The 15,812-nt window shown below is 43.6% G+C and overlaps 1 protein-coding gene and 1 long non-coding RNA gene across 2 annotated transcripts in view; one reads left to right on the top strand and one right to left on the bottom strand.

Annotated features, from left to right (window-relative positions):
• LOC307224693 overlaps nucleotides 1-15,812 on the bottom strand; it is a 146,624-nt gene that overhangs the window by 14,053 nt on the left and 116,759 nt on the right. The gene's annotated exons all lie outside the window — the stretch shown is intronic.
• CLRN2 (clarin 2) lies at nucleotides 582-8,509 on the top strand. The gene is made up of 3 exons (XM_079991753.1): nucleotides 582-1,555; nucleotides 6,945-7,124; nucleotides 7,909-8,509. The coding sequence occupies exons 1-3, from the start codon at nucleotides 1,303-1,305 to the stop codon at nucleotides 8,172-8,174; spliced, it is 699 nt and encodes a 232-aa protein (XP_079847879.1). The 5' UTR covers nucleotides 582-1,302; the 3' UTR covers nucleotides 8,175-8,509.

Below are 15,812 nucleotides of genomic sequence, written 5' to 3'. Positions count from 1 at the left end.
GACGACAGAGGACGAGATGGTTGGACAGTGTTCTCGAAGCTACAAACATGAGTCTGACCAAACTGCGGGAGACAGTGGAAGACAGGAGTGCCTGGCGTGCTCTGGTCCATGGGCTCACAAAGAGTCGGACACGACTAAACGACTAAACAACAACAACATCCAGCACTGTTTATTGCTTTCATTTTATGGATCAGTGGTCTCGTTAGATAGTAAAATTCATGCTGAATTGCTGTTTTAGGGGTTGTTTTTAAAAGTCTAGAACGGATTAATCCATTTTGCATTACTTTCTATGGGAAAGCGTGCCTTGGTTCTAGAACGCTTTGGTTTTGGAACGGACTTCAGAACGGATTCAGTTTGAGAACCAAGGTACCACTGTACAGAAGTTGTATATGGTGAAGCAGACCATAACTCAGGCTGATGCTGTGCTAGCTGCCAACTGAGGCATATTCGTGCTACACCTATCAATTGCCAAACTGTTGTCTTCATTCCCATTCCAAACAGGCGAGGTGTCTTCAAAAGCTAACCTGCAGCCATAAGAGACATTGATGCTCATTAAGCAAGCTTCAGCTTTATGAGGTTATTTTGCATTTCCGAGCAATATGCTTGGGCTTGCAACTGTGCAATGCAGGAAAAGCACGTGCTTCTCCAAGCTGCAACCAATTTGCGTTCCCCTTTACGCCCAGAAGATTGTTCTAATTGCAAGCCCAGGCATCCAGAAATATTGTGTATCTGTTTCATTTAATAGTATTGGAAAGCAGAGTATCATTAATTTGGGAGAGATGACAGTAATGACATTTAGGAAATGCAAACAAACTCAAGGAGATGGCCGCTTGGTGCCATACAGCCAGTGGAATTCTGATGTCAAATTCTAACATATCCATCCTAGTTTGCTTCCTAGCAATAATTAGAGACTTGGCAACAAATTGAACAAGCATGTGCAATTGCACAAGCAGCTAAACATCTCCCAGGTCAGAAATGGAAGTCATTTGACTATTTAAAACAGGTAAAGAATTTGAGCCTTTGAATGAAACACTAGTCATGTAACAGATATGGTGTTTCTCTCTCAACAACAAGCACCGTTGCCGTGCAGAGAGATGACGCTCTTCTTTGTCATCCTTGTGGATTATTGTACAAAATTGATCTTTTGGAGCTGGTTTTTGATCTGCACATCTCAGTTTGTGAATTAGAAAAGATGCTGAGGGGAAAGGATGTTTTTGAAACGACAAGCGTTGCCTGAAAAAGATCCAACAACTATAATTACTGCTGGGAGATCCTGAAAGATGTTTTATTTGAGACATTAGAATGCCCAGCTACTTCAAATGGGCTGTCTTTGCTTCCATCGCGGTGTTGAGCTTTGCGTCTTTCATCTTGATCCTCGTTGCCATGAGCACCCAGAAATGGATGACTGGAAAAATCCTTTGCAAAACTGGAGCTGAGCTGGTCAATGCCACAGACCCAGAGCTAGTCAAATTCATGGGGGAAATTTACTACGGACTCTTTGCAGGTGGCAAAATACGCCAATGTGGATTAGGCGGGCGGCGATCCAAATTCACAAGTAAGTAACACTTTTGGTTCATTTCTCGAACGTGCGCGTATTGACCGTACATTTTATTTATGTTTTCTTTGTGCTAAACATTGGAATTTTACTTCTGTGGCTTGTTTTACAAGAGTTGTTTTATTTTTTTCTTCTCAAATTGGAGTAAAAAATGTAGGTAAATTTTAAAAACTGCTCTCCTTGACTGAAATGTGGGGACTTGAAGAGGACCCCCACCTTACACATGGCCCTTAGATGCTGAAGTAGGATCCTGATGAGGAGAGGAATAAGAAGATGGGGGGGACCATGTTGAGATAGGGGTCATGGGGGAAGAAGCAACTCAGGCGCTGAGGGCAAGACTGGTTCCCCGCTTTGGCAAAGCAAGGGGAGAATGAGTGGCCTAAAATGAGTCCTTTGGGTTGGACAAAGGTCTAGGTAAAGGTAAAGGGACCCCTGACCATTAGGTCCAGTCGTGGCCGACTCTGGGGTTGCGGCGCTCATCTCGCTTTATTGGCCGAGGGAACTGGCATACAGCTTCCGGGTCATGTGGCCAGCAGGACTAAGCCGCTTCTGGCGAAGCAGAGCAGCACACGGAAACGCCGTTTACCTTTCCGCTGGAGTGGTACCTATTTATCTACTTGCACTTTGAGGTGCTTTCAAACTGCTAGGTTGGCAGGAGCAGGGACTGAGAAACGGGAGCTCACCCCGTCGCGGGGATTCGAACCGTCGACCTTCTGATCGGCAAGTTTTAGGCTCTGTGGTTTAACCCACAGCGCCACCCGCGTCCCTAGGACAGAGGTCTACTTATAAGTAAAATCAGGACTGGAAGTGAGGGCAAGGGAGGCAGGAAACAGATGTGGTCAGTGGAGGAGAAAAGGTGCTTCCAGGCCACTCCTATTCTGAGAATCATATACTGGCCAATTGAAGCTGTGCAATTTGGAATTCTGTTGAGATACGGTAAATGTCTGGCTAGGCCAAAGAGAATCCTCCTTCTCCCACTACTTTCCTGACACACTTTGCTAACAAAAGACAAAAAACAGCCCTTTGATAAATTAAGGCTCTGTGTTCCCTTTAAATCTTCTGTAGGGGAAAACCTTTCACCTATTTCTCTTTTTAATAAATGTGTTAGCAGCTGCAGCTGTAAAGAGGCACACCAGTGGAATTTGCAAACCGAGATAAAAAGGCAATGATATAAAAATGGTTAAGAAAGAAATGGAATTTGGGAACAGGGGGGAAGTGTTGCTTCAGGGTAGCTTGAGAATTAAACTGTTGCACATGGGCTCTGCTCTTTGACACGTCCACAGAAGAGAAACTGAGTGAGTACAGTGGTACCTTGGTTCTCAAACGCCTTGGTTCTCAAATGCCAAAAACCCAGAAGTACTGTAAGTGTTCCAGTTTCTGAAATTTTTTTGGAAACTGGACGTCTGTGTGGTTGTCGGCTATTGTTTCTGGGACACCTGCACCAATCAGAAGCTGCTCCTTGGTTTTTGAACATTTCAAAAGTCTAACGGACTTCCGGAACGGATTAAGTTTGGCGCTTTTGTTTTTGCCATTTATTTTGCGTTTTTGAGGCTTTTTCAGTTAACTTGTTTTTGTGACCGTGTGGAACCCAATTCAGCTACTGATTGATTGTGTGACTGCAGAAATGGATAAAAGCCCCCCGTCCAAACAATGACTACCCTCAGTGTAGGAAAGTAAAAAATTAATTTTAATTTTTATCATCTACAACACTGTCTTTTTTATAGTACAGAACATTGATTATTGCTTTCATTTTATGGATCAGTAGTCTCGTTAGATAATAAAATTCATGTTAAATTGCTGTTTTGGGGGTTGTTTTTAAAAGCCTGGAACGGATTAATCCGTTTTGCATTACTTTCTATGGGAAAGCGTGCCTTGGTTTTGGAATGCTTTGGTTTTGGAACAGACTTCCGGAACAGATGAAGTTTGAGAACCAAGGCACAACCGTAATCCCACTCCAGTGGCATCAGCACTGGAGGGAAAACCAGGCGTAATGTGGTGCAGCAATAAAACTGCTACCACCTTTGCAAAGCTAAGGAGGGTCTAACATGGTTTCAAATTGGATGGGGGGACCATGTGTTGAGATTTCTGAATTGCAGGAAGTCCCACAGGGTCCATTCCGGCTCTACAATTCTGTGATTATGTTGTTCAGTGGCTCTACGTGGGATCTCCCTGACAATTAGTTTCATAGTCTGCAGGTTCTCCTAGATCCAGCTTGGTCTCTGGAGACCAAAATAGCCTATGGAGCTTCGGGGGGCTAAGGCTGGTGCAGCTGTGGCCCCACAGGCAGTATGGGCACGGTTATCTGTGCACTGGTAGCATCCAGGGTTGATTATGGCAATACCTTTGAAGATACCTTGGATACTCCAGTCAAAATACATCTGCTGGCTTACTCTGGGAATAGGTGTATGTTTCTGTTGGGGATAATTCAGACTGAAATTCCCAGATGTCAAAAAAAGTTATTTATGTCTGCTACTACTGCAGCCCGTGTTTTGTTAGCCCCAAAATGGAAAATGAGTGAGGTCCCAACCAAAGACTGGCAACTTGAGTTGACTGAATATACACAACTTGCAGACTTAACATATAGAATAAGAGAACAAGAAGAACCTACGTTTAAAGAAGATAGGAAAACGTTTATTGAACATATGGGAAATAATTGTGTACAGCTGAAAATGCTGGCAGCATTAAGATAAATGCAACAGTGTAAGCAAGTTTTGATGGATGCAATAATGGAATACTGAAAGGTATAGTTTTGGTAAAATATGCAGGAATTTATGATATGTAAAATGAACCATGGAAAGAGAAGAAGGGAAGTCGTTGATATCTCAAGGTTGTAAAATGAATACTGTATTTTAGATTGTAAAACAGAAAATTTAATAATATGTATATATAACTCCACTGGTTGCTGGTCCACTGTTGTGCATAATTCAAAATATTGTGCTTGCCTTAAGTGCGCTGCATAGTTTTGGACCTAGGTACCTCAAATAATATATGTTTCCATGCAAATGTGTCCATATATTAAGACAAGCCCAGCCCTATCATTAGGCAGAGTGAGACAACCACCTCAGTCCATAAATGCTGGGAAACACTGGAGACAGCCCTCCCAGCTTAGTCCCCTGGCTGGTACCCCTTTCGTTGGTCCTGAGGACTTCCTTGCATTTGCATATCTAGCCTGTTTCCTTGGGTATTGAAATAAGATTCAGCTGCCAACCCAATCAGTTTCCATACATGGAATTGGAAGTGGTGCCGTTCAGGGCCGGCCCAAGACATTTTGGCACCTGAGGTGAACTTCCCTGCCAGGGAAGAAGGGATGAGTGAGAATCTACACTGGGAACAAGAAGGGAATAAAGATTTACATTGGGAAGGAGGAGAGGAGGGCGACCAGACGATTGCAAAGCCACCTACAGAATTAACACATATGTGAATAACTTAAAAGTACAGTGAGGGGGGGGAGAGAAGTATTTGATCCCCTGCTAAATTGGCCCGTTTGCCCTCTGACGAAGAAATGACCAGTCCATAATTTTAATGGTAAGTTTATTGTAGCTGTGAGAGACAGAATAACAACAGGAAAAGCCCCAGAAACCCAGAAGACAAAAGTCAGAGATTGATGTGCATTATAATGAGTGAAATAAGTACAGTGGTAGCTCGCAAGACGAACACCTCGAAAGACGAAAAACTCACAAAACGAAAGAGTTTTTCGTTTTTTGAGTTGCTTCGCAAGACGGATTTCCCTATGGGCTTGCTTCACAAGAAGAAAACGTCTTGCAAGTTTGTTTCCTTTGTCTTGCAAGTTTGTTTCCTTTTTCTTAAAACCGTGCATTCACTTCGAGGAGCAACTCATAGCACGCGGCGTGGTAGCCTTTTTTGAGGTTTTTGAAGACTTTGGTGATTTTTGAAGCTTTTCCAAAGTCCGTGCTTCGCAAGACGAAAAAATCGCAAGACGAAAAAACTCGCAGAACGAATTAATTTCGTCTTGCGAGGCAGCACTGTATTTGATTTCCCTATCAACCAGCCAGATGTCAGGCTATCTGGTATCTTCACTGTATGTAATGAGCTGAGATTAGAAGGACCTGCTGTAAGGGAGAGGTCTTACTGCTTTTATATTGTTTTTATCTTTTTTTGTACACCACCCTGGGACATAGCTGTCAACTTACAGATTTGAAAATAAGGGACCAGCAGCCTCAAAAATAAGGCATCAGCAGCCAAAATAAGGGATTTTCCGGGCACAGATCTGTTCAACTTCTGAGCCCCTCCAAGCCAAAGGCAGAAAGCCCAGCCAGCAGCCAAACGAAGCCTGAAGCCTCAAGGGAAACCACTGTCACCTCTCCGCTGGGAAGCGCTGAGCAAAGGCGAGTCCCCAGGCAACGCAGCCGATTTGATTGGCACAAGGCATGCAAGCTCCACCCCCCAGTCGTTCTTAGACTCCTTATTGGGTGAGCAACGCAGCCAAGCAACACAGTTGGAGCCTCCCTCCTCCCTGGCCGGCAGGGAAGGAGGGAGAGGAGCTGCTTCCTTTGAAACCCGGGAAATTTAAGGGACATCATCAATGCGGGACACAGCGCTGGGATAAGGGACTGTCCCGCCAAATAAGGGATGCTTGACAGCTATGCCCTGGGAACAATTTGACAGAAGGGGAGCATGAGAAAGAGAAGGAAAGAAAGTTTAGGCATCTTTAGAAAGCTAAGATAGTCAAGGCATCTAACGAACTTTGGAAACCACACCCAAAAATGGGGGGGGGGCGGCATGGAGCTGTCAGTAGTAGGGTCCAAAATTGTGTATTCCTCCCCTCCACAGGGGTGACACACTCAGATTTGATCCTAGCTCCTGAAATATTTCATTGCAATGAATATTAATTCTAATATTTTTTGATACTTACTGCTGCAATCCTATACACACTTAGCTGCAATCCTAACCCCACCGAGGACTGCATTCAATGGGACTGAATTCTGAGTAGACATGGTTAGGATTGCACTGTTAGTGGATTAATAAAACACTAAACAAGGCCCATTATCATTTTAATTACTACCTGAAACTAGAACCTAAAAAGTTCACCTGACTTTAGTTGCTGCTTTTCAGGTCACTGAAAATGGGTCCCATTGTCACCACAGAAGCAATTGATCTATTACTCCACATCTCTGGTGCTTGGTTAAATTACCTTGACCTGTCATAAACAGAGCTTAAACATGCAGTCAGAGCACAGGAGCATTCTCATTCTCATGGTGAATAGCAAGTACTCTTCAAAATCTAACGCTTTTATATCATCTGAACAGATGAAACATCTTCCAAGGAAGGAATTTCCCATTAATCTTGAATGGAAAATCTTCACAGCCTTTGTGGGTCCTGCCACATTTACACAACCCAAAACTCAATGTTGTTTTCTTTTCCATGTCAGTATTTCCGCACCTGGTGAAGAAGTTGAACGCAGCTCTCCACGTGGCAATTATCCTTTTCCTCTGCGTGGCGTTTTCTTTTGCTCTGGTCAGTTTGGCATTCTGCATATTCAACATAATTAAAGTTCCCTATCGGGCTATTAAAGGCCCAGCTGGAATCGCCTTGTGGAACGTCCTTGCAGGTAAAATGTCTGATGGCACCCACCTTTTCCTTTTGCTAGATTAAGGGTTTGCTTTCCATTATCTCTGCATGTCACTAAATGCTCTTGGGGAAATTTCCATTGGCGTCTTTGGGTATGTATAGTCTGGACAAGAGGAGACTGAGAGGAGATAGGATAGCCATCTGCAAACATCTAAAGGGCTGTTACGGGGAAGATGGAGAAAGCTTGTTTTCTCCCATTCCAGAGGATAAGTTACAAAAAAGAAGATTCAGACTAAACATCAGAAATAACTTTACGTTGGCAAGAGCTGTTTGACAATGGACCAGACCCCCTCGGAAGGTACTAGACCATGGGTAGGCCAACTAGGGCCTGGGGGCCGGATCCGGCCCAATCGCCTTCTAAATCCGGCCCGCGGACGGTCCGGGAATCAGCGTGTTTTAACATGAGTAGAATGTGTCCTTTTATTTAAAATACATCTCTGGGTTATTTGTGGGGCCTGCCTGGTGTTTTTACATGAGTAGAATGTGTGCTTTTATTTAAAATGCATCTCTGGGTTATTTGTGGGGCATTTTTATTTTCATTTCATTTCATTTTTATTTTTATTTTCAAAATATAGTCCGGCCCCCCACAAGGTCTGAGGGACAGTGGACCGGCCCCCTGCTGAAAAAGTTTGCTGACCCCTGTGCTAAACTCTCCTTCCTTGGAGGATTTTAAGCATGGAGCAAAGTGACTCTACAATTCTCCGTTTCTAAAATATTTTGCGTTTCAGTGTATTAATGCCTTTGTGTTTTGAATTGTCTTGCAGGTGGCTTTGCAGTGCTGGGTGTGACTAGCTTCATGGCTGCCGTCAAACTGCACAATCTGACAGAAAGGATTGCCAATTTCCAGGAAAACGTCTTCCAGTTTGTAATCCTGGAAGAACAGTATGAACACTCTTTTTGGCTTTGCGTGGCAAGCGCGACCATTCACGGTGTGAACTTACTGCTAGTTGCCATCAGCACAATTCATTTCCCTAAGCGGAAGACAAAGACAGAAGAAGCAAATGTTGCAGCCGAAGACATCATGTACTGAATACCTAACTGGTGGGCCCACCACTTGGCTGGCCCCAAGCTTTAGAGTTGCATTATCTGTTTATCTGCACTATGTGAAAGAAGGGTAACACCACAGTGTGGAGAGGGGTGTGGAGGAAGAGCATGAGTGTGGAGGAAGTGCAGCAAGAGCCACAATGCCCCTGGAGGGTCCACCAAGCCAAGAAGAAGACCATTCCCACATTCCATTAAACTCCCGGGAAGCTTGAGTCCTTCCCACACTGGGTCAAAATTTCCTAGGAGGCCAGCACAAAGCAAGAACACCCCTTTCCATTCTCTCACTTGGACCTTGCCCATAGAACTCCAAAACCGTACAGCCCACCTCGGGTACAATGCTGTGCAATGGGTAATTTATCTCTGGACTCATTTAAAGGTAATTTAAAACACAGAGGAAAAAGCACATACCACCTCAGAATGTGGGTGTGACATTTTTCTGAATGCTCCCAGCCTAAAAATCCTTATGTGCAAAGTTAACATGGCGGGAGAAGGGCTGTGCAGAAATCTTTCTCCCTTGACCACCTGGCTTGCCACAAAATTTTTGATGTAGGGAAGCATTTAGAGTGAATGGGGTACTGCCCCACCAACCCTAGTTGGCCCAGGGGGTGGGATGCATGTGGCAATTAAAAATAATAATAAAAGGGGGCGGGGTTCCAGGAAAAATGACTTTGGCAATCCCACCTGCCATTGACAATATGCAATTTTGGCTTTTGGCACAATCACCAGAATGCAAATTGCGGGCTTACTGGGAGCACATTCTCATGTGATACCAACCTGTGGTTTGTGTCAGAAGCTTCTTCTGACGATTCAGACGGAGATTTGAGCTGATGGTGGTTGTTTCTCTGCAGGCTGGCTCAAGCTGTTTTGCTCTCCTATACAAAAATCATGACAGGCCTGGCACACAGATACTAGTCACATCGTACTGTATAACATGTGGGGAGGGCAATTGCGATTTGTCTGAGAGTTTTCCCACCCCCTTTTTCTGCTGCCCAGAAGTGAATGGAGTCAAGAAAAAGCGCCGTAATTGATGTGTGTGACACATTTCACAAGTCCCAGGCTCTGATAGTACAAGGGGTTTTTTTGCTCCATAGAAGTGAATGGAGCAAAAGTCTCAATTTACTTGAATGAAGCCAGGTTTTAAAAAGACTGCAATGGAGGGGAAATGTACATACAGTGTGACAAAGCACACCAGATATATTGTTCCAAAGGTGGGCAGGGGTGAATTGTGTGTTTCCAGTTATCTTGGTGCTCCTTGGTCTACTGCTCCAAGCAGTGGATTTTTGGCTGATATGGTATGTGCTTGAGAAAACATATTACCAGAATACTTGCACATTACCAGAATATTCAGCCAACAAAGCTTTGGCCATGGTGATTTTAAGGTGGGCGTGGTCTGTTGGTGTTACTTGATCTCTCAGCAGAACCAGCAATTAACATAAAATTCATTGTAAAATCTGTTTCAGAGAGGATTATTTCAAAATGGACTAGTAATGGCATGTTTTTTAAGATTGTTTGCAATTCTAAATATGCAACACAAATTGGAAGGAAAAGACCTTTACTGCTTTTTTTAAAAAATGGAAACATTGTATTTGGGCATGTGAGTAACTCAACTTCCACTGTTAAAAATTAGTATGAAAATATAGTGGATACAACATTTCTATAAAGACTATGAGACTGTTTTTAATTAGCTGCAAAAATAGGGTTGCCGTACTACTGCTCAACAACTTTGCCAAAAAAGGCACAACGACTTTTCTGTGCGGATTTTCACTTTTTGAAATATGGCAATTCTTTGCAAAAATGGAATGCTTCCAGGATTCAAGAGGAAAAACTTCCAAGGAAAACTTCTGAAAATAATTTGGAAAGCCTTTGAACCTTTGTCCATTCTGAGAACAAAAGTATTAACTGAAGAGAAAAAGTTTTAGGAGCAAAATTTGTTACCAAAAGGGGGATTAGCTTACCCATTTTTCCAAGAAGTTGGAATTTCCAGGGTAGTCTTTTTCAGAAGCTGATTCCTTGTGATGAGAGAGAGCACTTCCAGTATTATTGTATTAGCTGTTTATTTACAAAAATACATACACTACTTAGTAGAAGAAAACAGACTTGTACAACAGACAGCACAACTGCTAATCCTGTCTCACATTCCTAATGAATACTTGCATTCCAACTCAGTTTAAATTATCCATTCCAAATTGAAATTACCTTTTGATTGTCTCTCTGTCCTTTCTTCTCCCGCTGCCCCACAGTGTGACATTCTCAGGCCTGTAGATTCCAGACCATTAAGAACCACCAAAAGCTCCTGTTGGCTATACAAGCAGAACCATCATGCTTGGTAAAGGTGACCCCTGACCATTAGGTCCAGTCACGGACGACTCTGGGGTTGCAGCGCTCATCTCGTTTTATTGGCCGAGGGAGCCGGCGTAATGCTTCTGGGTCATGTGGCCAGCATGACTAAGCCGCTTCTGGCGAACCAGAACAGTGTGCGGAAACACCGTTTACCTTCCCGCTGGAGTGGTACCTATTTATCTACTTGCACTTTGATGTGCTTTTGAACTGCTAGGTTGGCAGGAGCAGGGACCGAGCAACGGGAGCTCACCCCGTCGAAGGGATTCGAACTGCCAACCTTCTGATCGGCAAGCCCTAGGCTCTGTGGTTTAACCCACAGCGCCACCCGCGTCCCTATGTCATGCTTGATAGTCTTCCTTATTGACCTACCGTAACTCATAACAACATAAAGAGATGATGGCCATTTTGAGAACTATAGTATACCATTGTGGCAGAGACAGATCTGTGTACCAGGGAAGTCCCCAGGTGACAATTTGCTTTTGCCAAAGACTCACTGGGTAAGTGTTTGAAAATCCCCCCACGGCCCCACCCCAGAACCTCCAGTGTGAGAATAATGATACGGACATACCCTATGGAATGTTATGGCAGAATGCCTTGAGGAGACTGACATAAATTACTGGCAGAGCTAGTTCCCACACCATTCCAGTATGATGGGTGACGCTCCTGCTGGCTCTACGTAGCAGTTCTCTAAACACTGCAAGACAGCAGTATGGGAAGTTGCCTTGGAGACCTGACCCTGAACCCATAGTAGTATTGTGGTATTCGTGTCAGTGGCAAAACCTTCAAAAAGCAGCTTCAGTAACGGATACCTTCAATTAAATGTGCTACATTTCGCCATCAAGACAGTGGAATATTTGTAAGCACTAATACTGGCGTCGGCGGTTCGAATCCCCGCGGCAGGGTGCGCTCCCGTTGTTCGGTCCCATCGCCTGCCAACCTAGCAGTTCGAAAGCACCTTCGGGTGCAAGTAGATAAATAGGGACCGCTTACCAGTGGGAAGGTAAACGGCGTTCCGTGTGCTGCGCTGGCTCGCCAGATGCAGCTTGTCACGCTGGCCATGTGATCCGGAAGTGTCTGCGGACGGCGCTGGCTCCCAGCCTATAGAGTGAGATGAGCGCACAACCCTAGAGTCTGGCAAGACTGGCTCGTACGGGCAGGGGTACCTTTACCTTTACCTTTATACTGGCGTACTACAAATTCACCTGCATTTGAACGAGCAGAAAATGGTGGGTTTGCAGTACGGTGTGTAATAAACAAAAATCTGCCCTTATTCCCTTATGGGGAACACAAGAGCTCTTATAGAGTCCTTTGTAGATTCTCCATTGGTCAGAGAAAATAACAGAGGCCAACCAGAGAATATTGAGAAGCAAAGCAGCTAGTAAGCCTGATCTTTATTGAAACTGTTGCAACAGGGTGCTCCCCTCACACACAGGAAAGGAGGAGGACCCCGAACAAAGGTGTGCCCGCCCTTATATAGATATTTTAAATTGCCTGCCCTGGAGTCCAAGACCACCCCCAGAAACATCATACATATATCACAGAAAGGACGGTCTACAACAGAAATCTGAGTGCGTTGTTTATCTCCTGTCTGGCAGGTTACCTGTTAATGCTTACTTGATTGGATACCCTGAGGAGCCTGGCCAGTCCTTTGTAATGACAAATACTTAGTTCCTGAGCCAGGTCACAGGCTCACCCTGTTCATACACAGACATACCCTTAAGTCCGGATTTGTGAAGGCAAAGACAATGGGGAGGCTTTTCCATTTTCCTTCGACCTTGCAGAGAAATATTTGAGGTCAATTTGGGAGGGACAAAATGGTTTCAGGACTTTTTCTGTGGGGTTTCAGACATGTGGTTTATATATGCAGTTATGAACATTTATCACACACACACACACACACTTTTTTATTTCAGGTGCTACACCATTTCTAGTGTGGCTGATCAGGTGTGCAGTGGGCAGGAAAGGTTTGGGATTGGAGATACCTTCCTTGTGCACATTTTGACAAATATTCACATGTCCATTTAAACTACTTGGTCATTAATCACTTGGTTACTCAACACTTATAGAATCATAGAATCATAGAGTTGGAAGAGACCACAAGGGCCATCGAGTCCAACCCCCTGCCAAGCAGGAAACACAATCAGAGCACTCCTGACATATGGTTGTCAAGCCTCTGCTTAAAAACCTCCAAAGAAGGAGACTCCACCACACTCCTTGGCAGCAAATTCCACTGTCAAACAGCTCTTAGTGTCAGGAAGTTCTTCCTAATGTTAGGTGGAATCTTCTTTCTTGTAGTTTGGAACCATTGCTCCATGTCCGCTTCTCTGGAGCAGCAGAAAACAACCTTTCTCCCTCCTCTATGTGACATCCTTTTATATATTTGAACATGGCTATCATATCACCCCTTAACCTCCTCTTCTCCAGGCTAAACATGCCCAGCTCCCTTAGCCGTTCCTCATAAGACATCGTTTCCAGGCCTTTGACCATTTTGGTTGCCCTCCTCTGGACACGTTCCAATTTGTCAGTGTCCTTCTTGAACTGTGGTGCCCAGAACTGGACACAGTACTCCAGGTGAGGTCTGACCAGAGCAGAATACAGTGGCACTATTACTTCCTTTGATCTAGATGCTATACTCCTATTGATGCAGCCCTATTGATAGTTCCTAGCTGACTGTGTGAACTGCCTTTAAGTGACACCCAAACAAGATGTTTACAGGGATGGTGAGGCTGCTGTGTCCACTGACCAATGTCACTCTGGAAATGTCCTCATCCCTGAGTTAAAGAATCTGAGGATGTGAAAGACCTTTGCCTACCATCCTGGCATTTGGAAACCTCTGCCACTGCCACTTAAAGTTGATGGGAGCTATGCAGAAATGGTGAAACTTACCAGAAGAATAAGAAATCAAGATTACAAAGGTTTTTTTTAATAAAAGAATACTGATAAACAACCACTTTTATTACAGACCTCCGACGTACAACGTGCTTTTCGGAGCATTAATATTAGGAAGGCAGCTGGACCGGATGGAATTATGGGACGAGTTATTAGGGACTGTGCTGCAGAATTAGCTGGTGTATTTACGGACATTTTTAATCTATCCCTGTTGCAGGGTACTGTCCCTACCTGCCTGAAGACATCGATTATAGTGCCAGTCCCTAAACAGTCAGTGGTGGTATCTCTCAATGACTACAGACCAATAGCCCTAACATCTGTCGTTATGAAATGCTTTGAGAGATTGGTGCTAGATTATATTAAGGCTGGTCTTCCATCCACTCTAGATCCGTTCCAGTTTGCATACAGAAGGAATAGATCTACTGATGATGCTATTTCCATCGCTGTCCATACTGTACTGAGTCATCTAGAACGACAGGGAACCTACGCAAGGCTGTTGTTTGTGGACTACAGTTCTGCCTTTAATACAATTCTACCAGACAGGTTATTCCTTAAAATGACCAATTTGGGTATACATCAGAAGATCTGCTTGTGGGTAAGGAATTTCCTGACCGATAGGCCGCAGACAGTGAGAATGGGACCTTACCACTCTTCTACTCTAGTATTAAGCACAGGAGCCCCTCAGGGGTGTGTGTTAAGCCCCTTCCTCTATTCCCTGTACACATTTGACTGCACCCCACTGTATAAGTCCAACAAAATCATCAAATTTGCGGATGATACAACAGTGGTGGGGCTCATTAGTGAGAATGATGAGGCTGCTTATAGGAAAGAAGTACAGGGGTTAATTCAATGGTGTAAAGAAAATAATCTTATGCTTAACACCAAAAAAACCAAAGAACTCATAATTGATTTTAGGCGAAAGAAAAGTGTATTTTTACCATTGCACATAAATGGCGAGGAGGTGGAGAGGGTTGGTAGTTTTAAATACCTGGGCACTTACATCTCTGAGGACCTCTCATGGACTGCAAATATTAATATGGTTGTGAGGAAGGTACAGGGGAGGTTGTATTTCCTGAGAATGCTCAGAGGATTGAATCTATCTCAGCACCTACTTCTGTCCTATTATCATAGTACCATTGAGAGTGTCTTAACCTATAGTATATTATCGTGGTATGGGAGCAGCTCTGGAATGGATAAAAAAGCCTTACAGAGAATAATTAAAATTGCCCAGAATGTTATTGGGCTCCAACTACCAACCCTGGATGAGATCTTCACGTCTCGCAGCTTGAAGAAGGCACACAATATCCTGAGAGATCCCACCCATCCTGCTCACAACCTCTTTGAACTGTTGCCTTCGGGCAGAAGATATAGGACAATGAAAACACGAACCACACGCCTTCTGAATAGTTTCTATCCAAGAGCTCTGATTGCACTAAACAATGATCTCAGGGCCAGTTGTAAGAAATAGCAAGCAGTGAGTAGTAAGGAATGAGATAGGTTTTAGGTTATGCTATGCTTCTAATAGGTTGTGTTATATTCTGGATTATGTATGTTTTAATAGATTATGTCTGAATAGGATGAGAGTGTTGGAGATACGTGCAAATGTGTATGTGAATCCGGTCTTGGGTGTTTGATTTTCGTTGTTGTGTATACTGTGTATATACGGACAATGACAATAAATTTATCTAAATCTGAAATGGTTGATTGAATATTTACAGATAAATTGTAAACAGATAAAAACATTGGCAGGATTATTGTAATGACCTGCAGTTTCATAAGATTATTTAAAGATGATGAATACAGTGGTACCTCAGGTTACATACGCTTCAGGTTACATACACTTCAGGTTACAGACTCCGCTAACCCAGAAATAGTACCTCGGGTTAAGAACTTTGCTTCAGGATGAGAACAGAAATTGTGCAGCGGCGGCGCAGCAGCAGCAGGAGGCCCCATTAGCTAAGGTGGTGCTTCAGGTTAAGAACAGTTTCAGGTTAAGAACGGACCTCTGGAACGAATTAAGTTCTTAACCCGAGGTACCACTGTAAACGAATAATGAAATGAAAAGATGAATAAATGAGCAAATTAATTTGGATATGCAGAAGATATTAAAAATAAATTTAAGGAACCACAATAAAAGAGGGAAGGAAGTCAATGTCAAGATGACTGTAAAACTAGTGAAATGTATAAACTTGAAAAGTATTTTTAAAAAATTAAAAGGGAAAAAAAATAAGGTTGATGGGAGCTAGATCAACTAACGCGCCAGGAATTGGACTGGCTACTAATCGGTGCTTCTTATTTTATTTCCCCTCTTTACGCGGAGGGAAAGTTGACTCTTTTTATTTTTATCATCATCACGATTTATTCAATGCGTATACCGCCCTCCAGCCGAAGATCT

This window comes from Podarcis cretensis (assembly GCF_951804945.1).
Source record: "Podarcis cretensis genome assembly, chromosome: 9".
Classification (NCBI taxonomy): Eukaryota; Metazoa; Chordata; class Lepidosauria; order Squamata; family Lacertidae; genus Podarcis; species Podarcis cretensis.
The sequence above is the reverse complement of the archived record's forward strand: the minus strand, read 5'-3'. Positions and strand labels throughout refer to the sequence as shown.

Excerpts from the sequence above, each read along its gene's own strand:
- CLRN2 (XM_079991753.1), top strand. The coding sequence starts at position 1,303 with ATGCCCAGCTACTTCAAATGGGCTGTCTTTGCTTCCATCGCGGTGTTG. Across the intron at positions 1,556-6,944 it reads GCGGCGATCCAAATTCACAA|TATTTCCGCACCTGGTGAAG; the intron begins GTAAGTAACACT and ends TTTCCATGTCAG. Across the intron at positions 7,125-7,908 it reads CTTGTGGAACGTCCTTGCAG|GTGGCTTTGCAGTGCTGGGT; the intron begins GTAAAATGTCTG and ends ATTGTCTTGCAG.